Source organism: Rhinopithecus bieti, unplaced genomic scaffold, assembly GCF_001698545.2.
Source record: "Rhinopithecus bieti isolate Rb0 unplaced genomic scaffold, ASM169854v2 scaffold_13857, whole genome shotgun sequence".
In the NCBI taxonomy this organism is placed as follows: domain Eukaryota; kingdom Metazoa; phylum Chordata; class Mammalia; order Primates; family Cercopithecidae; genus Rhinopithecus; species Rhinopithecus bieti.
The window spans coordinates 483,752-511,144 of record NW_016807741.1 but is presented as its reverse complement, the minus strand read 5'-3'; the positions used below and the strand labels follow the sequence as shown (position 1 = coordinate 511,144).

Genomic DNA, 27,393 nt, shown 5'->3' with positions numbered 1-27,393 from the left:
TTTTTTTTTTTTTTTTTTTTTTTTTTTTTTTTTTTGAGACAGAGTCTTGCTCTGTCACCCAGGCTGGAGTGCAGTGTCTTGATCTCGGCTCACTGCAAGCTCCGCCTCCCAGGTTCAAGCAATTCTCCTGCCTCAGCCTCGCGATTAGCTGGGATTACAGGCATGTGCCGCCAAGCCCGGCTAACTTTTTTGTATTTTTAGTAGACACGGGGATTTTACCATATTGGCCAGGCTGGTCTCTAACTCCTGACCTTGTGCCCCACCCACCTCGACCTCCCAAAGTGCTGGGATTACAGGCGTGAGCCACCGTGCCCGGCCCTGGGATTTTTAACCTCAACAAAAATTAAGGAAAGATATGAGGAAAGAGAAAGGGAGTGAGCAAAGGACATTTTTGCAGCATGTTTATGATCTTGAGAAAATGGAAACAGCTGGGGTGTGCGGCAAACGAAGTGGGGAAAATGACAACAGTTCATTAAACCTCACGATCGGATGCTAGCAGCCCCTCACAGGTTGCTGCAAACAAAACAGGGAACGAAAAAGATGACCGTGATATGCTCTGCTAAAAGCAGGTCACAAAACAGGATGTAGATAATGATCCCGTTTTGCTTTTTTACAAAAAAAAAGAAAAAGAAAAAGAAAAGGCCATGGAAAATTGCATATCAAGAATGTTCAGAGTGGCTCTCTCTGGATGATGGTGCTGGAGTTAATCTGTATCTTTCCCTCTATTTTCTGAATTTCCTATATCAAAAGCAAACTGATTGTGTGAAGGGAAAAGCATATTTAATGCGATTCCTAAAGGGCTCAGCCCTCCCTGCATGGATTGGGCGCTGAAAGGAGGGTTCTGTCACCTCTTTTGTCCTGATCCTTGCCTTTTCTAATGTTGCTCAGTGGCATGCAGAGGTATTTACTTTAAGTAATTGCTTGTCTGTTTTTAACATCACATTTTGAAAAGGTATTTAGACAACATGAGTTTGTTACTTTGTGTTTAATCCAAATCCTTCAGAGGTACTTAAAGCAAAATGTAAAGTCCTCTCATCCCTTTGTGAATTTCGGTCCCCAGAAGTCTCACTGTTAGCAGTTTGACTTTTACCAAAAATGCCCAAGCGTTTTCTTTTCATCTGCAAATGTGTTAATAGACTCCTTTTTTAAAATTTCACACAACCAGGATTATATCATACAAAACATTCTGCAATTTACTCTTTCACGTAACAGTAATATATCCTGGGCATTTCACGTTGCCAGTTCAGATCTCTTTTCTCCTTTTACTAACTCATTTACCTATCTATTCATTTGCTTAACTAGATTTTATTATTATACAAGTTATCCATGAATATTATTTTCAAAAATTTGAACAGTCAGAAAAGGTATAAACTGAAAACTCAAAAGTTAGCCTTCCCTGCCACCACTGGTGTGCCCTCCTCAGATGCAAGCGATGCAGCAGCTTTTGTGGGTTTGTTTGTTTTATTTCTGAGACAGAGTCTCATTCTGTCGCCCAGGCTGGAGTGCAGTGGCATGATCTCGGCTTACTGTAACCTTTGGCTCCCTGGTTCAAGTGGTTCTCCTGCCTTAGCCTCCCAAGTAGCTGGAATTACAGGCACCCACCACCACGCCTGGCTGGTTTTTGTATTTTTAGCGGAGACAGGGTTTCACCGTGTTTTTGTTAGAGACAGGGTTTCACCATGTTGCCCAGGCTGGTCTCAAACTCCTGTCCTCAGATGATCTCCCCACCTTGGCCTCCCAAAGTGCTGGGATTACAGGGGTGAGCCACCACACCCAGCCGCAGCTTTTGTTTTTAAACATCCTTTTCATTACAGTTACAATTTCAAGAAATACTAACGCCAATATCTCTGAGCTAAATACACTGACAGATGCAGAACGCACTTCATCATGCCATCTCTTTTCTTACCTGGCTTTCACCTGCACACGCCCCTCTCCATTTCTAGATTTTTATCAGCTGTTTTGTACCCTTCTAGTGATTGGTTTTATGACTTTAAATAATATATTCAAATGTTTATGTCTCAATTCATTAGCTTTAGGCAGTATCTAAAGTTGACACCTGCCCACCAACACTGCTTTCAAATTCACATCCTACTTTTTTGTTATATTATTATTTTTACATATTAAGGCTTATCATATTTATATTCTGGCCAGACATGGTGGCTCACACCTGTAATCCCAGCACTTTGGGAGGCCAAGGCAGGTGGATCACCTGAAGTCAGGAGTTTGAGACCAGCCTGGCCAACGTGATGAAACCCCGTCTCTAATAAAAATACAAAAATTAGCTGGGCGTGGTGGCACATGCCTGTAGTCCCAGCTACTTGGGAGGCTGAGGCAGGAGGATCACGTGAACCCGGGAGGTGGAGGTTGCAGTGAGCTGAGATTGTGCCATTGCACTACAGCCTGGGTGACAGAGCAATATCCTGTCTCACAAAAAAAAAAAAAAAGAAAAAAGAAAAAAAGGAATTATATTCTGTTGTGTTCAGTGCTTATGTAATTTTACTGTGTTTTATCAGTAGGTTAGTACTCAAAACTTTTTCAGTTGAAAATCAGGCATTACAATAATTTAACTATGTAAATATTGTTCTGCAGAATCAAGTAGGATAATTGGATACATAGAGAAGGCCATCCGATACTATGTCATTAAAATTTGCCATTTGAAGGAGAAGTTCCCAAATATCAACGTTTTGTGAAGCCTCTTATTTTCTTTTATGTGCTTGGGGGTCACACTCAGCTAACCTTATTTCCTGTAACTCATGTTATTCTTATTTGTAGTTTTGCTAGAGGACATTCGAGTATCATTTATTCTCCTCTGTACATGCTTGCAAGGGGTCTTTCATTGTTCTTAAGGCTTAATGTGGATGTCTAGACAGGAATAAGCTTTTTCTACCAGGTTGCAAAACTCAACACACCAAAGCCTATACAAAACTCAATACCCTTCAACGGCTTGCAAATGCTCTTTTAAAAGTCACCTCTAAGGGGTGAAATAACTTTCCACAAAATTCACCCATTTGGGGCCCAATTATGCATTTTTGCAAATATATACACTTGTATAAACTCCACTACAATCAAAATGGAGAACATTTTCAACACCCCAATAAGTTTCCTTTAGCCCCTTCCGTTCACACTCCTTATGCTACCTCCAACCACTGATCTACTTTCTAGAACCACAGCTTTGCCTTATCTAGAATTTTCCTTTCTCTCTTTCTTTCTTTTTTTTTTTCTGCAGTAGAGAAGGAGTTTTACTGACACAAGCCTAGCCCCACACAGGAGAACTGGAGTTGTCACTCAAATTAGTCTCTCCAAAGGTGTGAAGGTCAGGACTTGTATGAACAATTTGGTGGGCAGGGGAATAGAGAATGGATGTTGCTGATGGCTTGTAAATGAAATCACAGTCGTGTGAAAAATGGCCCTCGTGAGTGAGTCCTCCTTTGGGTGGGGCCAGAGGACCAGTTGAATCACGAGTTACGAGTTTGGGTGGGGTCCATTGGTTACCAGTATGCACAAGTCTGGGTGTTAAAAAAAAAACTCTCAAAAGACCAATCTTAGGTTCTACAATGTTATCTACAGGAGCAATTGGGGAAGTCAGAAATCTTGTGACCCCTGGTCACATGACTCCTGAGCAGTAAGGGATTATAGAAACTATGCCTACGTTTTAGCAGAATTCAGGTCCCCCCATAATCCTATTCTTGTGGCCTTTCATTAGTCTTACAAGGGTGATTTTTGGTCCCTGAGCAAGGAGGGGTTAGTTTTAGGGAGGGACTATTATCACCCTTGCTTTTTCTTTGAGACAGAGTCTCACTCTGTCACCCAGGCTGAAGTTCAATGGCATGATCTCAGCTCACTGCAATCTCTGCCTCCCAGGCTCAGGTGATCCTCCCACCTCAGCCTCCCAAGTAGCTGCCACTATAAACGTGCCACCACGCCCAGCTAATTTTTGTATTTTTTGTAGAGATGGAGTTTTGCTGTGTTGTCCAGGCTGGTCTTGAACTCCTGAGCTCGAGTGATCTGCCCACCTTAACCTCCCGAAGTGCTGGAATTACAGGCGTGAGCCACCACACCTGATGATCATCCTTGCTTTTGAGTTAAACTATAAACTAAATTTCTTCCAAAGTTACTTTGGTCTGTGCCCAGGAATGACCAAGGAGAGCTTGGAGGTCAGAAGCAAGGTGGAGTCAGCCATGTCAGATTTCTCTTACTGTCATAATTTTGCAAAGGTAGTTTCAATCCCCCTCACACACACTTGGGCTGCAGCACCCCTCAGTCCTGAGGTGTTAGCTATGGAGATGGGAAAAGGCTAATGGCTGCTCTAACTTCTTCCTGCTGACAGGGGCATATTTGGGGGAGGGGTTGCCTCCAGGGTAAAAGGAGTAGAAGCGTCTTGCAGTTGCCTGTATGTATTCACATGCAACTGGTTGGGGTCTAAGATGTGTATAACGAAAACATTGGTGCTCTTATCCACAGCTTTAGTACAGCACTTAAATGAAGAAAAATAATGAGCCATAAAAAGGAACGAGATTATGTCCTTTGCAGGGAAGTGGATGGAGGTAGAAGCCATTATCCTCAGCAAACTAACGCAGGAATAGAAAACCAAACACTGTACGTTCTCACCTACAAGTGGGAGCTGAACAATGAGAACACATGGACGCACGGAGGGGAATAACACACACGGGGCCTGCTGGGGAGTGGGAAGCAGAGCATCAAGAAGAATAGCTAATGCATGCTGGACTTAATACTTAGGTGATGAGTTGACAGGTGCAGCAAACCACCATGGCACACGTTTACCTATGTAACAAACCTGCACATTCTGCACATGTATCCTGTAACTTAGAATTTAAAATAATAATAATAATTAGCCCTAACATAAGGAGTGAAAGTGTAAATTGCCCAATGGGTTCACCTTGCCCACTGCCTAGACAGAGCCAATTTGTCAAAACAGGGGAATTGCAATAGAGAAAGAGTAATTTATGCAGAGCCAGCTGTGTGGAAGAGCGGAGATTTATTATTACTCAAATCAGCCTCCTCGAGTATTCAGGGATCAGAGTTTTTAAGAATAATTTGGTGGGTGGAGGAAGTCAGTGAGTCGGGAGTGCTGATTGGTTGGGTCAGAGATGAAATCACAGGGGATCAAAGCTGTCTTCCTGTGCTGAGTCAATTCCTGGGTGGGGGCCACAGATCAGATGAGCCAGTTTCTTGATCTGGGTGATGCCAGCTGATCCATCAAGTGCAGGGTCTGCAAAGTATCTCAAGCACTGATTTTAGGAGCAGTCCAGGGGGCGGGGGATCAGAATCTTGTAGCCTCCAGCTGCATGACTCCTAAATCATAATTTCTAATCCTATGGCTAATTTGTTAGTCCTACAAAGTCAGTCTACTTCCCAGGAAAGAAAGAGGGTTCTTCTGGGAATGGGCTGTTACTGTCTTCGTTTTTAGCTACAAACTATAAACTAAGTTCTTCCCAAAGTTAGTTCAGCCTGTGCCCAGGAATGAACAAGGGCAGCTTGCAGGTTAGAAGCAAGACAGAATTGGTTAGGTCAGATCTCTTTCCCTGTCTCAGTTACAATTTTGCAGTGGCAGTTTCAAAAGTCCTAGCTTCGGGAGTCCCTGTAGAACTGACATGAAGAGTCAAGGAATCCAGGTGAATGACTCCAAAAACCAGTCAAAGGTAGGGTCATCAGCAGAGGCTCAGAAACAATGGATGAGGCTGGAATCTAATAACAGATGTGCTATAGCTGTTTTGCAACGTAATTTTCTCTCTCCAGTTTATTTTACTAAAGACAAGACCAACGTATTTGCAAAATAAGTTTGCCTTATTATACATTGCCTAATTATTTACATAAAGTGCAGCAAGAATAATTATTGGCCATAGAGGCTTTTCTTTTCTAACTGGCTTTGCTGGAATTTTTTTCATAAGGAATCTCAGATGAGACCTTTTAAAAGTCTCTTGAGCCCAGCCAAGGATTTATTTGTGCCTGTAGATGCTTGTATGAATTGGGTGAATTCCTTTCTTTTTGAGGTCCCAACATAGCTTGGAGTTCCTGGGCCTGTCAGAAAGTGACATTCTTTATTTGCCACAAGTCAGGAATCCTGCACAGGACAAGGTATGAGGCCAATTTCTCCAAGGGGCTTTCATCAGCTCTATAGGTCAGCCTCTATTTCTTAAAGCAATCTGAAAACATGTCGTTTCAGTCAAAGCTTTGGTAAAATAACCAGTGTCTCCAACTGTGTCTTGCTACAAAAGAAAACTGATTCCTACTGAACTTACTCAAATAACTATACGGCCATATGTTAAAAATACTCGCAAATAGTTTCCAAATTCTGGAGAAGGCAGGTAGAGAGAAAGAAATATGCTCTAAATTTTGTTTACAGGAGTATATTTTGCTCAATTGTTAAAAGTTGTAAATAGCTCAATAGAAGTTTTCTTGACTCTGAAAAAAAAAAAGAATTAGCAACATTTTAAGCAAAATGTCAAAAAGATTATTCCAGTTACTGAACATTTTGGTTATTTCCAGCTGGGAACTAATTAATATGAGTAACAATGCTAAGAACATGTATGTCAAGTCTTTCTGTGGTCATATGTTTTCATTTCTCTTTGATAAGCAACAAGAAATGAAATCTCTGGGTCACAGGATAAGAAGCCCCCAAATTGTTTCCTAAAGTTGTTGTTTCATTTCACCTTACCATCAGCGTCATGTGAGCATTACAGTTTCTCCATATCCTTGCCAACATTTGATATGATCGGTCATCTAATTTTAGCATCTGGGTGGTTGTGTGGTGGCATTTCACTGTGGTTTTAGTTACCATTTCCCTAATGACTGACGATACCAAACACCTGTTCGTGGGTTTGTTCGCCGTTCAGCTGTCTTCTTTGTTCAACTGTTTGTTAAATTGAATTTTTGGCTTCTTGTATAGAGTTTAAAAGTTAATTATGTATTCTCATATCAGATACATGTTTTTCAAAAATGTCCTACCAGTCTCTGGTTTAACTATTTCTTTTCTTAATGGTGTTTTTAAAATGCAGAAGTTCTTAATTTTGAAAAGTCTAATTTATCAATTTTTCTTTTATATTTTATGATCTTCTAAGGGAATAATCCCTTGTAAGGGAGTAGAAGACCATATTTGTATTCTTGTGACTCATATTCTTTATATCCTTTGTGACACCAAGGTCACAAAGATTTCCTCCTATGTTTTCTTCTAAAAATACAATGTACCTCTTTAAAGCAGCTTTTAAGATTGTTTTTATTTATCATTGGTTTTCAACAATACTATTATAATATACCTTGGTATGGTTTTCTTCATACTTGGGGTTGATATTCTTGAGTCTCCAGGTCTATGGTTTCTATCAAATTTGGAATTTCCGTTTTTGGTTTCTTTAAGTTTCATAGCCTTTCTGGTAGCCCAGTGACATGTTTTCGGACTGTGTGCTAATTTCTCCCCAGTCGCTGATGCTCTGTTGTTGCCGTTCACCTTTTTCTCCTTGTGCTTCACTGTGGGTAGTTTCAATTGCATTGTCTCCAAGCCCACTGACCTTCCTTCTCAGCACCTAATGTACTATTCAACCCATCTAGAGTTTTGTTTATTTGTTTGTTTGTTTGGTTTTGAGACAGAGTCTCACCCTGTTGCCCAGGCTGGAGTACAGTGGCACCATCTCGGCTCACTGCAACCACAGCCTCCCGAGTTCAAGCAATTCTCCGGTTTCAGCCTCCCAAGTAGCTGGGATTACAGGCGCCTGCCTCCACACCCAGTTAATTTTTGCATTTTTAGTACAGATGGGGTTTCACCATGTTGGCCAGACTGGTCTCAAACTCCTGACCTCAAGTAATCCGCCTACTTCAGCCTCCCAAAGTGCTGGAATTACAGGCATGAGCCATTGTACCTGGCCATGGTTTTTTTTTTTTTTTTTTTTTTTTTTTTTTTTTTTTTTTCCCTTTTATAAAAATTTTAATCTTTATTTATTTATTTATTTATTTTAGAAATCTCACTCTTGCACAGGCTCGAGTGCAGTGGTGTGATCTTGGCTTAATGCAACCTAGGCTTAAGCAATTCTCCTGCCTCAGGCTCCCGAGTAGCTGGGATTATAGGCACGCACCACCATGCCCAGCTAATTTTTTTCTTTTTTTTCTATTTTTAGTAGAGACAGGGTTTCACCATGTTGGCCAGGCTGGTCTCGAACTCCTAAGCTCAAATGATCCTCCCACCTCAGCCTCCCAAAGTGCTGGGATTACAGGCGTGAGCCGCCACTTCTGGCCTCTCTTTTTTCTTAATTTCAGTTATTGTATTTTTTTTTTTTTTTTTTTTGTTTTTTTAAAAGTCCATTTAATTTTTTTTTTTTTTTTTTTTTTGTATTTTAAGCAGATCCATTTAATTTTTTTATGTCTTCATTTTTTCTCTTCATTGTCTTATTGCTTTCAGTCATATATTTGAACCAGTTTATATACTTTGTCATTTCTGTTTTAAGGCTCTAGGCTACTAATTACAAAATATGTGGAATTTCTGCTTATGTTCCTATCAATTAACTTTTCCCCTAGTTGAGAGTCATGCTTTCCTGTTTCTTTGCATGCCCGGCAATTGTTACTGGATGACAGGCACTGTGAGTGCTGAATATGATTTGTGAGTGCTGAATATTATCGTGTTTCTTTAGGGAGTGTCAGACTTGGATGTGGCACACTGTTAAGTTACCTGTGGATAAAATTGCTTTTTGAATAAGAGTTCTGTGTCTTACTGTACCTTGAGCAAGTCCTTAATCCTCAAGGAGCCTGAGTTTCTTCATCTGTAAAATGGGAAGGGGTATGTCTGCTGTCAGGACTACGTATAATACATGAAAAACCTGTAGTATAATGCCCTAGTATAATGCCCAGCCTTGAGTCGGAAGGCGTACTAGGCACTGTGCCAGCATCGTTAGTATTCATGTTTTCGTGTGAGAGACAAATCCTGCAACAGTTTTATGAGTTAATTTCAAATCTCTGCCTCTCTAGCAGGACATCTGTGTCTCTAGATCCACTCAGTAATTACAATCGACCCAAGCATGTTAAAGGCCTGAGATCTTTTTCTTTTCTTTTTCTTTCTTTAACATTTTCCAATCTTGTGTTTGAAAGCATAAAAGAGAACCATTCAGTCCAAATGTTCTCCTGCACCCTCAGACCCGATGGAGGTGCTTCTCTGTGCACGCTCCCTTCTTACACACTCCATCTCTGGATTCTGCCAAGGAAACATTGGAGAAATAGCTCCAAAGGATTGAATGATGGCCAGAGCCTTTTAAGAGAGGTTCAAGTCGTGACCAGATGTGCATCTGGGTGAGATACGTGTGAATCTCCGTGGGCAAGATCAAGGTTTTGAAGTCAGAGATGTGGCTCAAATCTCTGTTCTGTGCTTCAGTTTTTGCCTGTCTGCCAGAAGAGGAGGAGGAGGATGGGGATGGGGTGGGGGAGGGTCTGTCTAGCTTACAGGGTCCTTGTGAGGTTCATGTGGGAAAATGCTTTGCAGGCTGGAAAGTACCACAGAGGTGTGAGTTATTATAAAAAGGGAAGTTACTTCCCTCTGTCAAAAAGCTATGCAGAAATATACTAATATGTAAGAAATGTTTGTATAGAGGACAGAAATAATTCATTTCATGGAGAGACAAGAGCATCACTGACAGTAAAACTGCGGACGTTATTTATGGGAGACTCAAACGAGGGAATGCCCCGTGTTGGCAGACCTGCCTTTCAATCCTTGTCACAAGTCGTGCTCCAGAAGTTCGGCCAGTTGAAGAAAGGGTCTCCATGAAGTGGGTTCATGACCTGCCTGCATCAGCCTCATTGGGGGCATTTTTTTAAAATGGAGATACCAGCACTGCTGGAGCTGGGGCTGGGAGTCTGCAAACTCCCCCGCTGGTTAAAATGCAAACTGAGGTTTCAGAACTATTGTGCCAAAGAATCATAACTGACTCCATTAGGAAGTAATGACCCATGATTTGATTTCTCATTTAATTTTTTAAAATGCAAACAATGCAGAAAGTTAAAAATTGAAAAATAGATTAAGGCCCATAGTCTCATCAATACAAGACACAACTGTAGTTGGATTAACATTTTGGCATATCGCTAACATGTTTTAATAATCGCTGCTGTGAGGGTTTTTAAACTTAAATGTACATGGTGTTCCCCCAAAAAATTTACTCACATAAAGGAATTTTATCTGTCCCCAGAATTACCTAATGAATTTCAAGCTTCTCTGTTAGCAGAATCAAATGTAGGTGACTCGATAAACAAGGGTCTGTCTTTGACTTAACACAGCTTTATAAAAATGCCTTCTTCCTTCCTTCCTTCCTGAAGGTCTGCTCAGCACCCTCAAACTTTTCACCACCTGAAAATTTTTTCTATCAGCTTTACCACAATGGGGGGAGGTGAATTTCCACAAAAGATCTTTTCCCTTTAAAAAATTGAAATGGCCACATAATTTCTCCTCCTAAGTGTGCTGAAGTACCTAAAAGTCACAGGTTGGCATTGCTAGGTCACCCCTTTGCAGGGGCCACACGTGCCCAAGGCCCTTACACACCCAGCCAGGTGTTACAGAGCAGCATCTCACCATCAGGCTCTGTGCTAGTGCTGGGAAAAGATTCTGCTGGCCTTTAAAAGTATTGCAAAAGGAGGCCAGTTGCAGCGGCTCATGCCTGTATCCATCCCAGCACTTCGGGAGGCTGAAGCAGGAGGACTGCTTGAGTCCAGGCGTTTGAGACCAGCCTGGGCAACATGATGAAACCTCATTTCTACACAAAATTGTTTAAAAAATTAGCCAGGCATGGTGGTGAATGCCTGTGGTCCTAGCTACTCGGGAGGTTGAGGTGGGAGGGTCACTTGAACCCAGAGTTCAAGGCTGCAGTGAGCCATGATCACACCACTGCACTCCAACCTGGGTGACAGAGACAGATCCGAAAAAGAAAAAGAAAGAGAGAAAGAGGGAGAGAGAGAAAGAAAGAAAGAAAGAGAGAGAGAGAGAGAGAGAGAAAGAAAGAAAAAAGAAAGAGAGAGAGAGAGAGAGAAAGAAAGAAAGAAAGAAAGAAAGAAAGAATGAAAGAAAGAAAGAAAGAAAGAAAGAAAGAAAGAAAGAAAGAAAGAAAGAAAGAAAGAAAGAAAGAAAGAAAGAAAGAAAGAAAGAAAGAAAGAAAGAAAGATATTGCACAAGGCATTAGCGATGAATGATTGTAGCACACGCTCTACAGCCCAGCAATGGAAAAGCTTTGTTTTCTGAACGTGTTTTCTATCTTCATGTCTTTGGTAAAACACCTATTTCTCAAATACTACCCAACCCTGGTGGGAGTATGCCTGTTATTTTTTTTCTGGTGTTCCCAGTTTCTCATCCTTTGCTCTTTCAACTCCCAACTAACAAATGTGGAAGGAGTGATGGAATCAGAGCACAACTATTTTGTAACCCCTAATGGGACTTTTAAATGTTCGTGAGGAACTTGTCAATGGAGGAATAGGGACGCCTGAGCCTGAACCTATCTTAGCATCACTAAAATGGTGCAGGTAGACACTGTGAGCCTCCTGGTAGGTTGCAACATGGAGCACAGATCACCCCCTCGACAGCATCTCTACCAAGAGGGGATGAGCTTGAATCTAATGGAGCCTACAGAGGTAACTCTATGTATAAGAAATACGAGAGGGAAGAACAAGTGATGAACCATCACAAAGACGCAAAATCCAAAATGGAGAACATTCTATAGGACTGGCCTTTACAAATCAACGGCTTGAAACCAACCAAAGTCAGAGCAGAAGGGACTCCTGTTTAAAGGAAACCTAAGAGGTTGAGTTATGTATGAACCTTGTTTGAATCCTGAGTAGGACAAACTAAGCAAGAAGCTATTTTTAAGACAATTGTTAAAATTTGATTATGAATTGGGTTGAATGGCTAAATGGTTAGATGATACCATGGAAATACTGCTAGTTTGTTAGATGTGATGAAATAACATTGGCGTTATGTGAGCAAATTCTCCAGGCTTTAGAAACAAATGCAAAATATGGGGTGGTGAAATGACTTCTTCACTACATTGATTTCATGTTGTTTCCAAGTTTCATTCATTTAGAGGAAACAAAATGATACGATATAAAATACTTCAACCCAGAAAACTATTTTAAAGATAATTATTGAATCTGGGTGATGAGTGTAGAAGAGTTTTTTTTGAGACAGAGTCTCCCTCTGTCACCTAGGTTGGAGTGCAGTGGCAGGATCTCAGTTCACTGCAACCTCCACCTCCTGGGTTCAAGCGATTCTCCCACCTCAACCTCCCAAGTACCTGGGATTATAGACGCATGCCACCATGCCTGGCTAATTTTTGTATTTGTGGTAGAGATGGGGTTTCAACATGTTGGCCAGGTTGATCTTGAACCCCTGACCTCAAATGATCTCCCACCTCAACCTCCCGAGTGCTGGGATTACAGGCGTGAGCCACTGTGCCTGGCCAATATTCTTGACTTTAGTATATTTTGAAATGTTTTATAAAAAATAGTTTTAATCTAACCAAATCTATTATAGCCATCCTTCTCAGGTCTGGCTAGCATTTTCTCCCAGGTGGAAGTAATTTCTTTTTGCTGAGCTCACAAAACACTTTACCCAGGCGCCCCTTTGGTACAGAATCGTGCCCACTCTGAACTGATGGAATCGGGTGCGTGCCTTTCCTCCTTATTTTCCTGTGAGAGAGGGCACCATCCTTGTTTCAAGCCCATACCTTCTGCTGTGCCTGACCTAGATCATGGTTGACAGCAACTGAATGTTTGTGGCTGAATGAACAGAAGAACCTAGGAGCTAAGAGCCATTATCGGGTGTTTCAGGTTCACATGTAGAGAGGTCAGTATTGGGGCAAAGGTGAGGAAGCCTCATTTCAGTGGTGGTGTCCTGAGTTGAGACACAAAACATGAATTTCAACTCAAATTTTTTGGCCCCTTCTTTAATTCAGAGCCTTAGGCCAATCATTGTAGTTTCTTCATTTACAAGATGGGTATAGCACTGGTGGTTTGTACCGGGAGGACTTGGAATCCTGGATGTTGGCGAGATGCTCCACATGGGACCTCACATGGGCAGCTGGCATGGTATTTTGGTTTTTAGTTGTTGTCTCCACCATACCCTCTGTTTGACTGAAGCTGTGTTTCAGGCTTTGAGCATCTCCCCAGGCAAACATTGACAGCCCTGCTCCGGTGAAAGTCTGCATAGAGGGCCTAACTGGTTTCAAATAAACAAACAACTCCCCTTCCCCACTTCCCCTCCTCTTGCTAACTCCCCTGACTAGACACACATGCACACCATGCACATGGATGCTCTCTCACACATGCTTATACAAGTGTACACATAGACACACACACACATATATACACACACATATTCAAGCACATACACGTGTGTATTCACACGCATACTCTCTCTCACACACACACACACAAGTGCACATAAGTGTGCATGCTTCCTCTCCCACTCTCACAAACATACACAGACTCACACCCTCCCCACAATGCAGCAAAGCCACCTGGAGCCCTGACCAGTGTGTACTGCATTTTGCCTCTGTCTGGACTTCTGCACTTCCTGGCTCCACCCAACCTGAAACTGCTGGGTGCAGCCCAAGCACCAGTGACAGCCCTGGTTGTCACATGGCCTCTTGAGTAACCCAGGTCTCCAGTCAAAGCCACTGGAGTAGGGGGACCCATAGAGATCTTAGGCACTCGTGAGAGCCATGGAAAATCATCTGCACACACACTGCTAAGGAGTCAAAGGACATAGAAGTGTAAGTAGTGGGTCGTTTAATCTTAGGAATTTTACTTTCTGTCCGGTTCTTTGTTCAATAAATTGAACAAGGAATGTTCAATTATTTTGTTTCGGTGGACACAGGTGTTTGCCAGGAAGCTTAAAGCCAATGGCAATATGGCTGGCCAGACTAAGAAAGACAAGAGGGCTGGTCACCTGGGCAGATGCAGAAGTACGAGTCCAAGTCTGGGGAATATACTAGGAGCTGCTGACCGCTGGGCCCTTCGTTGAGCCAGGGAGGCTGAAGGGGCCACGAAAGGCCTGAGGTTCAGGCAGCCCTGGCTGGCCACTTAAAGATCATTGTCAAGAACTGCAGGCTGGCGCTGGCTCCAGGCCTTATCTTATGCCCCTCTGTTGTCGGGCAAATCACTCACATCTTCCTTTTATTTTTCTGCTTGTATCGATAATATATGCTTAGTATTAAATAATTCAAGAAATACATACAATTACAAGAAAGAAAGTCAAAGTCACATGAAGTCCTATATTCCAAAATAAAACAGTATTTACCATTTAGAAAATATTTTGGGGGGCCCTGCTTTGCATTAGCACACACACAGTTTTTTAAGTCTGCTGTTTTTTTTGTTTTTTGGGGTTTTTTTTTTGCCTTACACCACACCTCTGTTTTGTACTCTCCCTTCCTCTAACAATAACCACAGTAAACAACTTGGTGTTCATCCTCCCCAGCCTCTTTCTGTGTAATATGCAAAAATATCTACACACCTGAATAGAGGTTTCTTTTCATTTGGTGTTTGCAAATATGGGATTCCCTCATGCACCTCTTTGGGTCTTGCTTTTCTCATGTAACAACATGGTACTGAAATTCCTCTTGACCTCACTGGTAAAGATCTGGCACATTTTTTTTTAGTAGTTGTATGAGAGATTTGTAGAGTGTACATTTATTCAACAAGTCGTTAATTGCTGGGCAGTTACATTGTTGTTTTTTGTTGGGGATTTTTTTGGTGGGGGGAGGAGATTGTTTTTCTAACTATTACTACAACAAACATTTTCATCTCTCACATATGTCTATATAATGATGTTTTATTAACCTGAGATAGTCCAGAGTGGGACTGAAAATCAAAAGGTATGTGTGCTTTTTTATTTTGACAGAATTTAAAAGATTGCCCTCTAAAAGAATTTAAAAGATTGCTTCTTCCAATAATATTTTTTGTTTTGTCTAATAAATATTTATTAAGCCCACACTCTGTGCCAGACATTGGTTTAGCAATTTGGATTCAGCAATGAATAAAACAAAGATTCCAGCCTTCACAGAAGATCAGTCCTAGAAATGGAGTGCGAAGGAACAAATGAAACAATAATTATAATAAACACTTTACTATTTGGATTTGTGTTGCACTAACTTCCTATTTCTTATCTTTACACATTTTTCTATTGAATGGATTATATGCTGCAATATGCTTCTTGTCAAAATTTTATGAGCTTTGTATATATTATGAATAGACATTTATCTGATGCTTTGCAATCTCTTACCCAATCTATTGCTTATCTAAGGACTTCATTAGTAGTTTCTTATGCCATCTAATTTTGTTTTGTTTTGTTTTGTTTTGAGACAGAGTCTCGCTCTGTCACCCAGGCTGGAGTGCAGTGGCACAATCTCGGCTCACTGCAAACTCGCCTCCCGGGTTCACACCATTCTCCTGCCTCAGCCTTCCATGTAGCTGGGACTACAGGTGCCTGCCACTGCATCTGGCTAATTTTTTCTATTTTTAGTAGAGACGGGGTTTCACCGTGTTAGCCAGGATGGTCTTGATCTCCTGACCTCGTGATCCACCCATCTTGGCCTCCTAAAGTGCTGGGATTACAGGCGTGAGCCACCGCGCTGGCCACCATCTAATATTTTTAATGTTTACGAATTTGTACATTTTTTTTTTGTTCTCTCTTGTCTTCTGGCTATTCTATCTTTGTTTGTAGTTGTCTCCAAACTCTAGGTTATGTACACAGTTTCTTACATTTCTTTTAATTACATTTTCATTTTTTATTTTTTTCAGTCGTACACCTAGAATTTATTTTTTAATATGGTGTGAGGTAGGGGTTCAATTGTATTTTCCTTAAGGTAAATAGCCATTTTCCTAATATCATTTATTAAAATAAACTATCTATTTTCTACTGAATTAAAATGCCATCTTTTTCACATATGCAGTTCCTATATTTACCAAAATCTGTTTGTATGTTTTTTATTCTGCTCTGACAATTGTTGTCTACTTTTATTATTCCACTTTCATGCTGTTTTGGTTGCAATCTTCTATTTTGTAATTATAAAGCTAGGTTAAAACTTAATTTAGTCATGTAAAGCTTCAGATGATTTTATCCAATTACAAATTATAATTTTAATTAAAAGAACATCCAATTTATATTAGGAACAAGAAAAACATCACAATCAAAAAAGAGAACAGAGTATAATAATTACAAGACAATACTACCTAAAACTATGGCAATGAATTGGAAAATGTAGATGAAATTAAAGACCTCCTATAAATCATCAAAACGGCACAAGGAGGAGAAAAAATGGGAATAGATCATTCCTATAGAAGACATTGGAAATGTCTTTCAAGATTTACTATTTGAAAGGGCCCCAGACACAGATGGCTTCATAACTGAGTTCTATTTAGCTTGTGAAAACAGGTAACTCCAATGTTATGAAACCACTCAAGACCATAGAAAAAGAGAGAGAGAGCTCCTCAAATCTGTTACAAAGCTAGCACACCTTAATGCTAATGCCTCATAGACAAATCTCCTTTGGGAATGTAGATTCTCACTCCAAATAAAATATTAGCAAATAGGGCCAAGTGTGATGGCTCACACCTGCAATCCCAGTACTTTGGGAGGCTGAGGTGGGAGGGTCACTTGAGCTCTGGAGTTTGAGACCAGCCTGCATGACATGGCAAAACCCTGTCTCTACCAAAAATAAAAAATTTAGTAGGGCATGGCAGCACATGCCTGTCATCCCAGCTACTTGGGAGGCTGAGGTGAGAGGATCACCTTAGCCCGGGAGACAGAGGTTGCAGTGAGCCAAGATTAGGCCGTGGCACTCCAGCCTAGGCAATAGAGTAAGACACTATCTCAAAACAAATAAAATAAAATAAAACAAAATAATTAGCAAATAAGAATCCATCTGTGTGCCAAATAGACTAATATGCTGTAATCAAATAACTTTTTTCCAGGAATGCAAGGATGTTTCAATAACAGAAAATTTACCAATATAATTTATTACATTAACAAATTAAAGGTGAACATATATCATATTGATGGATATTGTATAGGAACCTGGTAAAATTCAGTAGCCATCCCCAATACAAATCCATCATCTCTTTTTTTTTTTTTAGATGGAGTCTCATTCTGTTGCCCAGGCTAGAGTACAATGGCATGATCTTGGCTCACTACAACCTCTGCCTCCCGCGTTTAAGTGATTCTCTTGCTTTAGCCTCCTGAGTAGCTGGGATTACAGGCCTGCGCCACCACACCTGGCTAATTTTTGTATTTTTACTAAAGATGGGGTTTCAGGCTGGTCTCGAACTCCTGACCTCAAGGGATCTGCCTGCCTCGGCCTTCCAAAGTGCTGGGATTATGGGCATGAGCCACTGTGCCCAGCCAAACCCATAATCTCTTATCCAAACTTCTGAAACCCTAAATCTCTGAAAGCTAAAGTGATACTTGTAACCCTGGCACTATAATTCACTTGGTGGTAAAGCTGATCTGAGCTCACATAAAGAAATACTTACATATAAAAAGTGTCATTCTTTAAAACTGTAAATTATTATGTGTTCTGTATGCAACGCATACTTAAAAAAACATACTTGTGAATTTTTGGCTTCTGTGGCTTGGTGTCCTATATCCAAAATTATTATAGTGTTTTATTTTTCAAGGTGGGTTTGAGGAACAGTGACATGAGGAATGTGCTTTCAGCTCTCTGGAAGAAATGCATGACTGTGTTTCACTTAATCAAAGACACCACTGATAGGAAGGCTAGCATTTAATTTATATATCACTAAAAGAGAAAAAAATGCTGCTACTAATTATACTGTAAAGCATCCTCCATTGTGAGACACTCCCAGTTCAGAGATATTGAAATGTGAAAAAAAGGCGCATCTTAGAATTGATGAAATATGGTGCGTACATCCGAAGGAAATCACCACTAACAACACGCCCTTCCAACACACGTAGGGATTTGGGTGCTTCCTCTCTATGATGTCTGCATCTCAGGGAAGAGCCCGGTGTGGTGGCGCAGGCCTGTAATCCCAGCTACTCAGGAGGCTGAGGCAAGAGAGCGCAGTGGTCTCCAGTCAGACAGGACTCCAGAGCTGGCTCTGCACGGGCCAGTTGTTTGACTCTGAGCAAGCTCCTTAACATATAAATAGCAGCCCCTGGAATGAGGATGCTGACAATATGATGGTGCTGATTGCGTCAAAAGAGCCTTTCCCACATCTGTCATCCTAAAATTCTTCACCAAAGGAAAAAACCTGACCACATCTTCCCCGCTTTAAGGAGACTCCCACTGTTACTGTGAAGCCACAGCTGGGCCTCGATGCCTGTGCTCTCAGTCCGTCCTAAAGGCATATAGTGAGTGTCTCACCCAAAAATCTGAGTGAGAGAGAGCCTTCATCATCTTCTAACAAAGCCCCTGCTGTTCACCAAAGAGCTAATGGGGTTGGAGAGAAAATGTCACTTTCCCAAGTGACACAGCCAGTGACAAAACGAAGACTAAACCCAGACACATGGGTGAGCTCTTTCTAGAACACCACACGGCCTCCTGCTGAGGCTCCTGTCCCCTGAGGACCGGGATCCACCCCAGCGGTTTCTGGCGGTTGTCTCTGGTCAGATGATTTCTGTGTCCTAAATGCACTGCTTTCTGGTCTATGGGCTCCTGAGACAAGATGGACACACATTTAGCTCGCCTACCTGCTTCGACCCACGTTCTGACTTCCACCCCACCTTTCTAACCGGCATCCCAGAAGGAGCCCTCTGGGCAGAGGATCTGAGGCCCCGCTCTCTCATGTCCTCCATCTGCTGTGTGTCTCCGACAGGATGGGGCTAGTGAGCAGCAAAAAACCGGACAAGGAAAAGCCGATCAAGGAGAAGGACAAGGGCCAATGGAGCCCCCTGAAGGTCAGCGCCCAAGACAAGGACCCCCCGCCACTGCCGCCCCTGGTGAGTGATTGCCCACCACCCACCAAGAGCAGGTTTCTTTCTTCCCTTATGCCTTCATGTCCACATCTGTAAAATGGGTATAGCAAAAGTACCTTCCTGATAGCGATGTAACGATCTGCAATGTATAAGCAGGTGTGCCATGCAATATAATACGCACAGGACCCGGCCTGGTTAGCTCCCAATAATTCTTAGCCAGAGCTCATTTCTCAAGGGCAGCCTTGAAGAGAAAAAGAAATTTGAAAAGGTCAGCTTGGGGAGAGGGTGTCATAAGGAAAGATCCCAGTATCTAGCGGCAGCTACTGCCTCTCTTCTCCCCGGCAGCTCCTAGAGACCCTTCTCCCCGTGTGGCATTGCCGCCGGCATCCCACAGAGCCTGCTTTCCTGGGACAAGCATCATGAAACGGGAGGGTGCCTGTCCTCACCTCCCGAGCAGGTTCTCAAGTTTTCCTGGAATCCTATGGGCCTTTTAAATGAGGAAAACTTTCCAAAGGAAAAAAAAAGTGAAATTTCAAGTGAAAAGGTCTTATTGGTGGGAATGCATTTTCCTAGTCCTGCAGCTTGATTTGTTTATAAAGCAGTAAGCGCCCTTTGATGGCTACTGCATGTCTGAAGACACGTTTTTTTTTTGAGACAGAGTCTCTCTCTGCTACCCAGGCAGTGGTGGGACCTTGGCTTACTGCAAGCTCTGCCTCCTGGGTTCAAGTGATTCTTGTGCCTCAGCCTGCCAAGTACCTGGAATTACAGGCACATGCCACCACACCTGGCTAATTTTTGTATTTTTAGGAGAGACAGAGTTTCACCATGTGGCTAGATTGGTCTCAAACTCCTGACCTCAGGTGATCCACCTGCCTTGGCCTCCCAAAATGGTGGGATTACAGGTTTGAGCAACTGTGCCTGGCCTGAAGATACATTTTTAGATGATTCTTTGTGCCCCCTACTCCCTGACCAGTGACCCCCTTTTCGTTTGGGGCAGTTGGCAGCCATGCCTGGACCTCTCTCCTGTGCTATCCGCATGTCCATGTGGTCATCTCTTTATCCTAACAGGGAGCTGATGGGGAGACGGGGATTGCTAATCCCGCTTCCTAGATGAACCCAGGCATCTCGCCTATCTGTGTCCCACTTTAGCGCCGGGCTCAGTGCGCAACCACAAGATGTTCATTGAATAAGTAATTGATCCAATGGGGAAACTTGGACTTAGACTGATTAATTTCCCCAACATTATATGATAATAAGTAGTAGCACCTGGAATTTTTTTAACTTAAAAGAGTCACCTAATATGTATATGGAAAAAAATATAATTACTCATTATTCCACTACGTAGAGTGACCAGAGTTAGCTCTTCAGAGCGCCTGCCTCGAGACCCTTCTTCTGTGTGTTCTTTCACGTGTTCCTGTTTTTAATAGAAACATACATGCATATCATTTTGCAAAATCCTACTTCAAAATTGTGTTCAATAAATATGGAATTAAGAAAAGAATATTTGTAACATATGTCGGGTTGAAAGAACACAGCACAGCGTACACTTGTATAGCCACCTCCCAACTTCAGACACAGAAAGAGACTTGTCCCGTTTAATCTCCCTCCTCCCTCCCCTGTTTGTACCCCTCACCCCAGGCCCCAGTACCCAGAATCTGTTTATCATTCCTTAGCTTTGCTTTTTAATATTATCACATATGTATTACCCCTAAACAATATTTAGTTTCATTATTCATGCTGTAACTTTAAGTCAACTACATCAAACAGCACATATGCTTCTGAGACTGGGGTTTTGGCTCCATGTTATGCGTGTAAAATATATTGACGTTGATGCACGTGGCTGTAGCTCATTAGTTTTATTGCATGAGTATACTGTAATTTGTTTATTCTTCTGTCATGAGGGTTAGTTCCATGTTTTAAAATTGTTTATGTATTGGCTGGGCATGATGGCTCGTGCCCGTAATCCCAGCACTTCAGGAGGCTGAGGTGGGTGCATCACTTGAAGCCAGGAGTTCAAGATCAGCCTGGCCAACATGTCAAAAACCCAACTCTACTAAAAATACAAAAATTAACTGGGCATGATGGTGGGCACCTGTAATCTCAGCTACTAGGGAGGCTTAGGCACGAGAATTGCTTGAACCCAGGAGGCGGAGGTTGCAGTGATCCAAGATCACACCACTGCACTCCAACCTGGGTGACAGAGCGAGACTCCATCTCAAAAGAAAAATTGTTTATGTATTATTATTTTTGCTAGGAACACTCTTGTACACGTTCCCTGGTACACATACGCAAAAGTTTCTCTACAGGATACATATCTATGAATATGCTTGTCGAGTTTTGGGGAAATACGCTTTTTAAATATTTTTTCTCGTCAACAAATACCCGTTTACAATTTGACCTTGTAATGGCAGAGCCAGGACGTGAAGCCCAGGTGACTGGGCTGTCCCTCACTGTCCACAGCTGCCTCTTCACACCGGGGCGTCCTGCATTGCGGTCAGGGAGAAGGCAGCAAAGGGCAGGGTCTGTCTGAGGGTGGTGCTGGTCCCCGGGTACAGAGTGGCCCTGTGCAGCCCCCACAGGCAGCTGCCTCTCCTCCTACAGTAGGTCCCTGGAGATACCCTCGCTGCCCCGCTCAGCAGTCTCATCCCCCCAGGCCCCACCCACGCGGCAGGGACTAAAATAACTCAAGTGTGTGTTTTCTACCCGAGGTTGTCTTCAACCACCTTACTCCTCCACCACCCAGTGAACACCTGGAAGAAGGTAAGAAGGGTGGTTTGGGAACCTGAGGCTCCACAGCCCTCTCCCCCAGGTCGCAGCTTTGTGGAGTTGGAACAAAGACAAGTCAGGAGCAGCTTGAGGGCTGGAGAAGAGAAAACAGGGAAGCTGAGAGAGGTCCCAGCTCTGTGCCCCTGGGGGGGTCTCTTCAGGAACCAAGAACAAGTTTCTTTAGTATGCCTGAGCCTGGGTGGGACTTTTAAAAACTGGAAGACTTTACAAACTGTAAACAAGAACAAAACAAGAGTCCCAGGGAAGACACACAGCATCATCAAACCCAAGCGTTCAAAGACTCTAACTCCCAAATGCAGAGGGTTGGGCCAGTGGCCCCAGGCCCTGGCCTGCAGCCCCAGTCTGCCCCTGTGGAGGGCATCTTCTTGTTTCCCGCTCCAAGCCACTTCGAGAGTCCCACCGCTGACCGCCTAACCACCCACACCCCTCCCTAATCCCCAGACTCCACTTTATTTTTATTTTTATTTTTTTGAGACAGAGTCTCGCTCTTATCACCCAGGCTGGAGTGCAGTGACCCGATCTCGGCTCACTGCAACCTCCACCTCCTGGGTTCAAGTGATTCTCCTGCCTCAGCTCCTGAGTAGCTGGGATTACAGATGCACACAACCACACTGGGCTAATTTTTATACTTTTAGTAGAGAGGGGGTTTCACCATGTTGGCCAGATGGGTCTCTGCCTCGGCCTCCCAAAGTGCTGGGATTACAGGCATAAGCCACTATGCCTGGCCCCCAGACTCCCCTTCTGCTCCGGTGGGCTGACCTGCTGGGTACCATAGGGAACAAGCTCGGCCTTTCTGGGCCAGAGGCTCCACCGCTGGGGACTCCCAAGAGGGTGGCCTCGTTCAAAGTGACTTCGCGCAGCCTCCTCATCATCCACATCTGCACAGCATGGGGAAAGGCTGCCTCGGCCAGCCCGGGCCCCACCCGTTAACCTGCTCACGCCATGTGCCAGGTTTGCTTTTCAGCACACAGAGCCCAACTCTGTCCCAGGAATGGTGAAGGGGTGACAACAGGTAGATGCGACCCCTTCCCTGGAAAAGCTCAGAATCTGTCACACTCGTGAGCAGAATTTGAATCTTAAAACTTCAGGGAACCACTGTCACCTATTCTGACCCCCTCTTTCCTGCTGAGAAGAGGTGACCAGCCCAAGGTCACACCACGCAGCTCAGTGACAGAGCAGAGCCACCTCACCCAGGGAAGCTAAGCGCTCTCCAGGTGACCTTCACCAGGTGGGTCCTGTGGCTCCAGGAGCTGTGCAGAGAGCCCTCGTCACAGCAGTGCTCATTTGAAGACGGTGCTCCCAGCTCCTGAGCCCTCTTTCTGCCTTCCGTCCAGGACCCACGAGCAAGGCGGGGGGCCCGGCAGGGTCACTGGCAGCCACAGGCAGTGTGGCAGGGGCTCTGGGCACAGACAGTGGAGAGGCCAGGGCCCCAGCTGCCACGTGGCAAGACCACCCCTTTTGGGAATAGGGGCAGGTGGGGGCAGAGGAGGAAAAAGACAAGAGGAGGCTCAAGGGCCTCCGAGGCCAGGTGTAGAAAAGGAAGATGAGGGACTCCCAGCACTAGGTCCCAATGTGGGCCTGAGGCCACCAGCAGCCTGGCAGAGGCTGCCTCCCTGTGGCTGACCTCTGGCCATCAGCTTCCTCACACACGCCCTGTCCAGGACATAGGGCTTCTTAGTGGGTCCAGAAAGGAGGACAGGATGGGCTCTGGGGGACAGCCCATCTCTGGTGGGGTCACAGGGCCAGGGGTGGGGGCCTGTGCTGGATGAGAACATCATTTCCAGCATGGACAAGCAGAAGCCTGTTCTCCTTGGTAGCCAGGCTCACCCCAGTCCCACCTTCCCGCTCGTGGACCCGAGTGGTGGTCGTCTCTCCCTTGTTCCTTTCAGACGAGCATTTCGTGGTAGCCCTGTATGACTACGCTGCCATGAATGACCGGGACCTGCAGATGCTGAAGGGGGAGAAGCTACAGGTCCTGAAAGGGTGAGGTTCCAGGACACCATCCCCTGTCCCTGCAGGACCCCCCCACACACACATCTCTCCCTTCTCCGCCCACCACATCCTCCATGGCTGACCCCGGAAGTCTTCTCCTTTGCTCCGCCCCCAGCCCTGGGCTCTTTTGTCTTCCTCTCCAGAGTCTTTCTGCTGAAGTGGTTTCCATTGACAACCTCCTGCTCATCCTTCAAAGCCCGTTTCCACGCCACCACCTCCATGCAGCCCTTCTGCCTCCTTTGGGCATGTGGACCTTGTCCTTTATGCAGGCTGGTCCGGCTGTTCCATGACAGCCTTGCATTTAAGTCAGTTGTGTCTATATTTGTCTCGTTCTCAAGACAGGAGGCCACATGGGTTACACACACCCATCCCGCTTTAGCTCTTTTCCCGTGTCCTTCTCAGAAACCCCTTCTAGGTCAGCTCTCTCTCAGTGGCCAGGCTTGTCCTGTGGAGCCCTGAGGGTCTGATTTGGTTCTTGAAGTTCTGCAATGGTCTTAAACCAAGCTCACAAAAGTCCTGACTACTGATCCTATACGGGCCACCCAACCGTGTTTTTCTAAAGCTTGTCCCCAGTCACTCACCAAGCTCCGAACACATCCCATTCATCAAGAGGAAGGCTGCTGGCTGGAGCCCTGTGCCCTGTTGGGCTGGTCAGGCTGTGTAGATTAGCTCTTCCCCCTAGAACTTGCCCAGATAGCCACCGTGCCACTGAGCAGTGGACACAAGTCCCTTCCTGCCTGCCGTGCTGTCTACCTCTGCGGATTCTCTGCCCTCCAGGGAGAGATGGCTTTGAGGAGGCCTGGGAGCTGCCTGGAGACGGGCCTACAGGGGCCATGATCACATCTCTGTTTCCCCTGTCCCGTTAGAGCTGGAGACTGGTGGCTGGCCAAGTCGCTCATCACGGGAAGAGAAGGCTATGTGCCCAGCAACTTTGTGGCCCGAGTGGAGAGTCTGGAAGTGGAAAGGTAGGTGGGCATGGGAACCTCCCTTGAGCCAAGGTGCAGTCACTGTTTCTGCTCCCTGGGCTGCTAGGCAGGACAGGGGCAGAATGGGACTGACCAAGGAGCCTGCTGCACCGGCAAAGAGGGGACAGGAAATGAGCTCTGCTGGGAAAGGTCTCTCTGCCCTCTCCGGACACATTCAGACTGCTGTGTGACACTGAGCAAGTCACTCTTCCCAGCTAAAAAAAGCATTCCTTCTCCTGGCTTCCCTGGATGGAACGGTCCCCAGTGTCTGATGGCCTCGAAGGCTAACGGGGAGGCACCATGACCAGCAAGCCCTCCCCTATAGCCTCCATAGGCAGGACTCAGAGCTCAACCCTCGGGGGCTCCCAGGAGGGTGGCCTTGTTCAGAACTGACTAACATGAAAGCAAGATCCCAACCTTCTAATCCCCCAGCGTCCTCATCCCCCATGTCCCCATGGCACTAGGAACGTCGGTCTCGGCCAGCCAGAGCCCCCACGAATCTGCTCACAGGGACTCGCTCTACCTGAGGACTGAGGCCCAGCAATGAGTCTTCCCTGAGCACTGTGGGCCCCTGCGTCTCTCCCCGCAACAGTGTGGGGAACCGTGGGACTCTCCGCACAGAACAACCACATACTGAAGGGAACATCCTGGGGTCCCTGCTCAGAGTCTTAGCAGTTTGCCTAATTCAGATCTCAGACCGCAAGGAGGCAGGCGCGTGCCTGTGATACGCAGTTGCGCTTTCGGGAGAGTGATCAGGTGCATTTTTCCAAAGCAAAATTAACAAAGGTCACCCAACTAGTGTTCTTGTTTCATTCTAGGAAAACAGTGAGTTCAGGGCTGACAGGAAGCGGGACGGAAAGGGCGGGGGTCAGAGGGCGCTGACTCCATCATGGTGTGGGTCAGGGCTGACAGGAAGCGGGACGGAAAGGGCGGGGGTCAGAGGGCGCTGACTCCATCATGGTGTGGGGAGCAGAGCTCTGGGCCGACTAGGAGCAGAAATGCTAGATTTTATTTCTTGGGGACAGGCAGCACAGGAGGGAGGCTCAGTGGGGATACTCCAAGGAGCAGGGTCGCTCTGAGGTTCACCCATTCCTGCTGTTTTCCAGGTGGTTCTTTAGATCACTGACCCGGAAGGAGGCTGAGAGGCAGCTTCTGGCTCCAATCAACAAGGCCGGCTCCTTTCTTATCAGAGAGAGTGAAACCAACAAAGGTAGGCGCGGTGGCCTTGCCTGCCTTCCCTGCCCAGAGTGTCCTGGGAAGTCCCCTCCAGAGGCCTGGCCCTGGAGTGAGGGGAGGGGTGACTGCCAGGAGAACCAGCAGTTTCTGGATCTGTGTCCCCCCCAATCCAGGCCCTGCCCAGGAGTTGATGTGGAAGCTGTCCACACCAACAGTCCTCCCTGTCCAGACTGGAAACCATGCGGGCACAGGAAGCTGGGTGGACGGGGTGGTCCCACGTCAGACTGGCCCTGCTACCCAGTCAGCAGTAACACCGAGGCCAGTGGGGGCCAGGGAAGGGGGAACCTTGAGCCCTCAACCACCAACCTCTTTGGAATCAAGGATTGGGGGGAGCTCAAAGAATCCTTCAAGATCATCTCAGCCAGAGGCTGCAGGTAGCATACGTGAGGAAGTGGCCTGTGCCCTGATATAAGGGAAGGGGGTGGTGATTGTGGGGAGCCCATGCCAGTCTAGACACTCATGAGATCAAATCCACTGACTGAGCAAAACATCGCTGCCATCTCCCTCACGGGTTTTCTCTCTTTCTCTGTTGTTTGGCTTTCTTTCCTTCTCAATTTTTTTTTTTTTTTGTTTTTTTTCCTTTCTAATTTTTTTTTTTTTTTTTTTTTTGGTGTAAAATATAAAACACATATAAAGCTTGCATGAAGTATGAGTGTGTAATTCTAAATTATATAGGGTAATCATAAACAAATCCCTGTGTAATCACAGCCAAGAGATAGAGCATCCCAGACCACCAGGAGCCTCCTCACCCCCCTACTTGGGCTCCTTCCTGAGTCAGCCCCCACCCCCAAGAGCTACCTGCTGTCCTGACTTGGGTCAAAATCCTTCCTTGCTTTTCTCTATGGTTTTGCCACCATGTCTTGTCTGTTTTTCAGCTTTATGCAGATAGAATCACTGTTTTTGTTTCTGTGTGTCTTGCTCCTGTCACTCAGCAGTGTTTGTGAGATTCTGTGTTAGTTTCCTGGGCTGCCTTAACAAAGTGGCATAGACTGGGTGGCTCCACCACAGAAGTTTATTATCGCACAGCTCTGGAGGCTGGAAGTCCAAGACCAAGGTGTCAGCAGCACTGGCTCCTCCCGAGAGCTCTCTCCTTGGCTTGCTGACGGCAGTCTTCTCCGTGTCCTCATGTGGCCATCCCTCCACGCATGTCTGTGTCCTAATCTCTTCCTATTAGGACACCTGTCATATTGGATCAGGGCCCACCCATATGACCTCATTTTAACTTAATCACCCCTTTAAAGGCTCTGTCTCCACATAAGGTCACTTTCTCAGCACTGAGGGTTAGGACTTTAACATAGGAATTGGGAGGGCACACGATTTAGCCCGTAACAGATTCATTCATGTGATTGAGGATGGTAAGCCTATTCATGTTGATTGCTATACAGAATCCCGGGTGTGAGTGTTCCAGAGTCAAGTGAGTCATTCGCATGCTGTGGGCATTGGGTTGTTTCCAGTTTGGGGCCGTTAATGCATGTGCTGCACCGAACCCCATTATGGTCCCTGGTGCTC

At 44.9% G+C, this 27,393-nt stretch overlaps 1 protein-coding gene across 3 annotated transcripts in view; it reads left to right on the top strand.

Moving 5' to 3' along the window:
• Positions 1 to 27,393, top strand: part of BLK (BLK proto-oncogene, Src family tyrosine kinase) — a 76,560-nt gene that overhangs the window by 35,620 nt on the left and 13,547 nt on the right. For 2 of the 3 annotated variants that reach the window (XM_017883705.1, XM_017883703.1), the window contains exons 2-6: positions 18,805 to 18,928; positions 21,613 to 21,664; positions 23,581 to 23,674; positions 24,550 to 24,648; positions 25,755 to 25,858. In XM_017883705.1, coding sequence (XP_017739194.1) covers positions 18,806 to 18,928; positions 21,613 to 21,664; positions 23,581 to 23,674; positions 24,550 to 24,648; positions 25,755 to 25,858 — 472 coding nt within the window. In that variant the 5' untranslated portion in view covers position 18,805. Of the gene's footprint in view, positions 1 to 13,657; positions 13,746 to 18,804; positions 18,929 to 21,612; positions 21,665 to 23,580; positions 23,675 to 24,549; positions 24,649 to 25,754; positions 25,859 to 27,393 lie in introns of those variants that run through there. The other variant, XM_017883704.1, reaches the window with a different exon arrangement.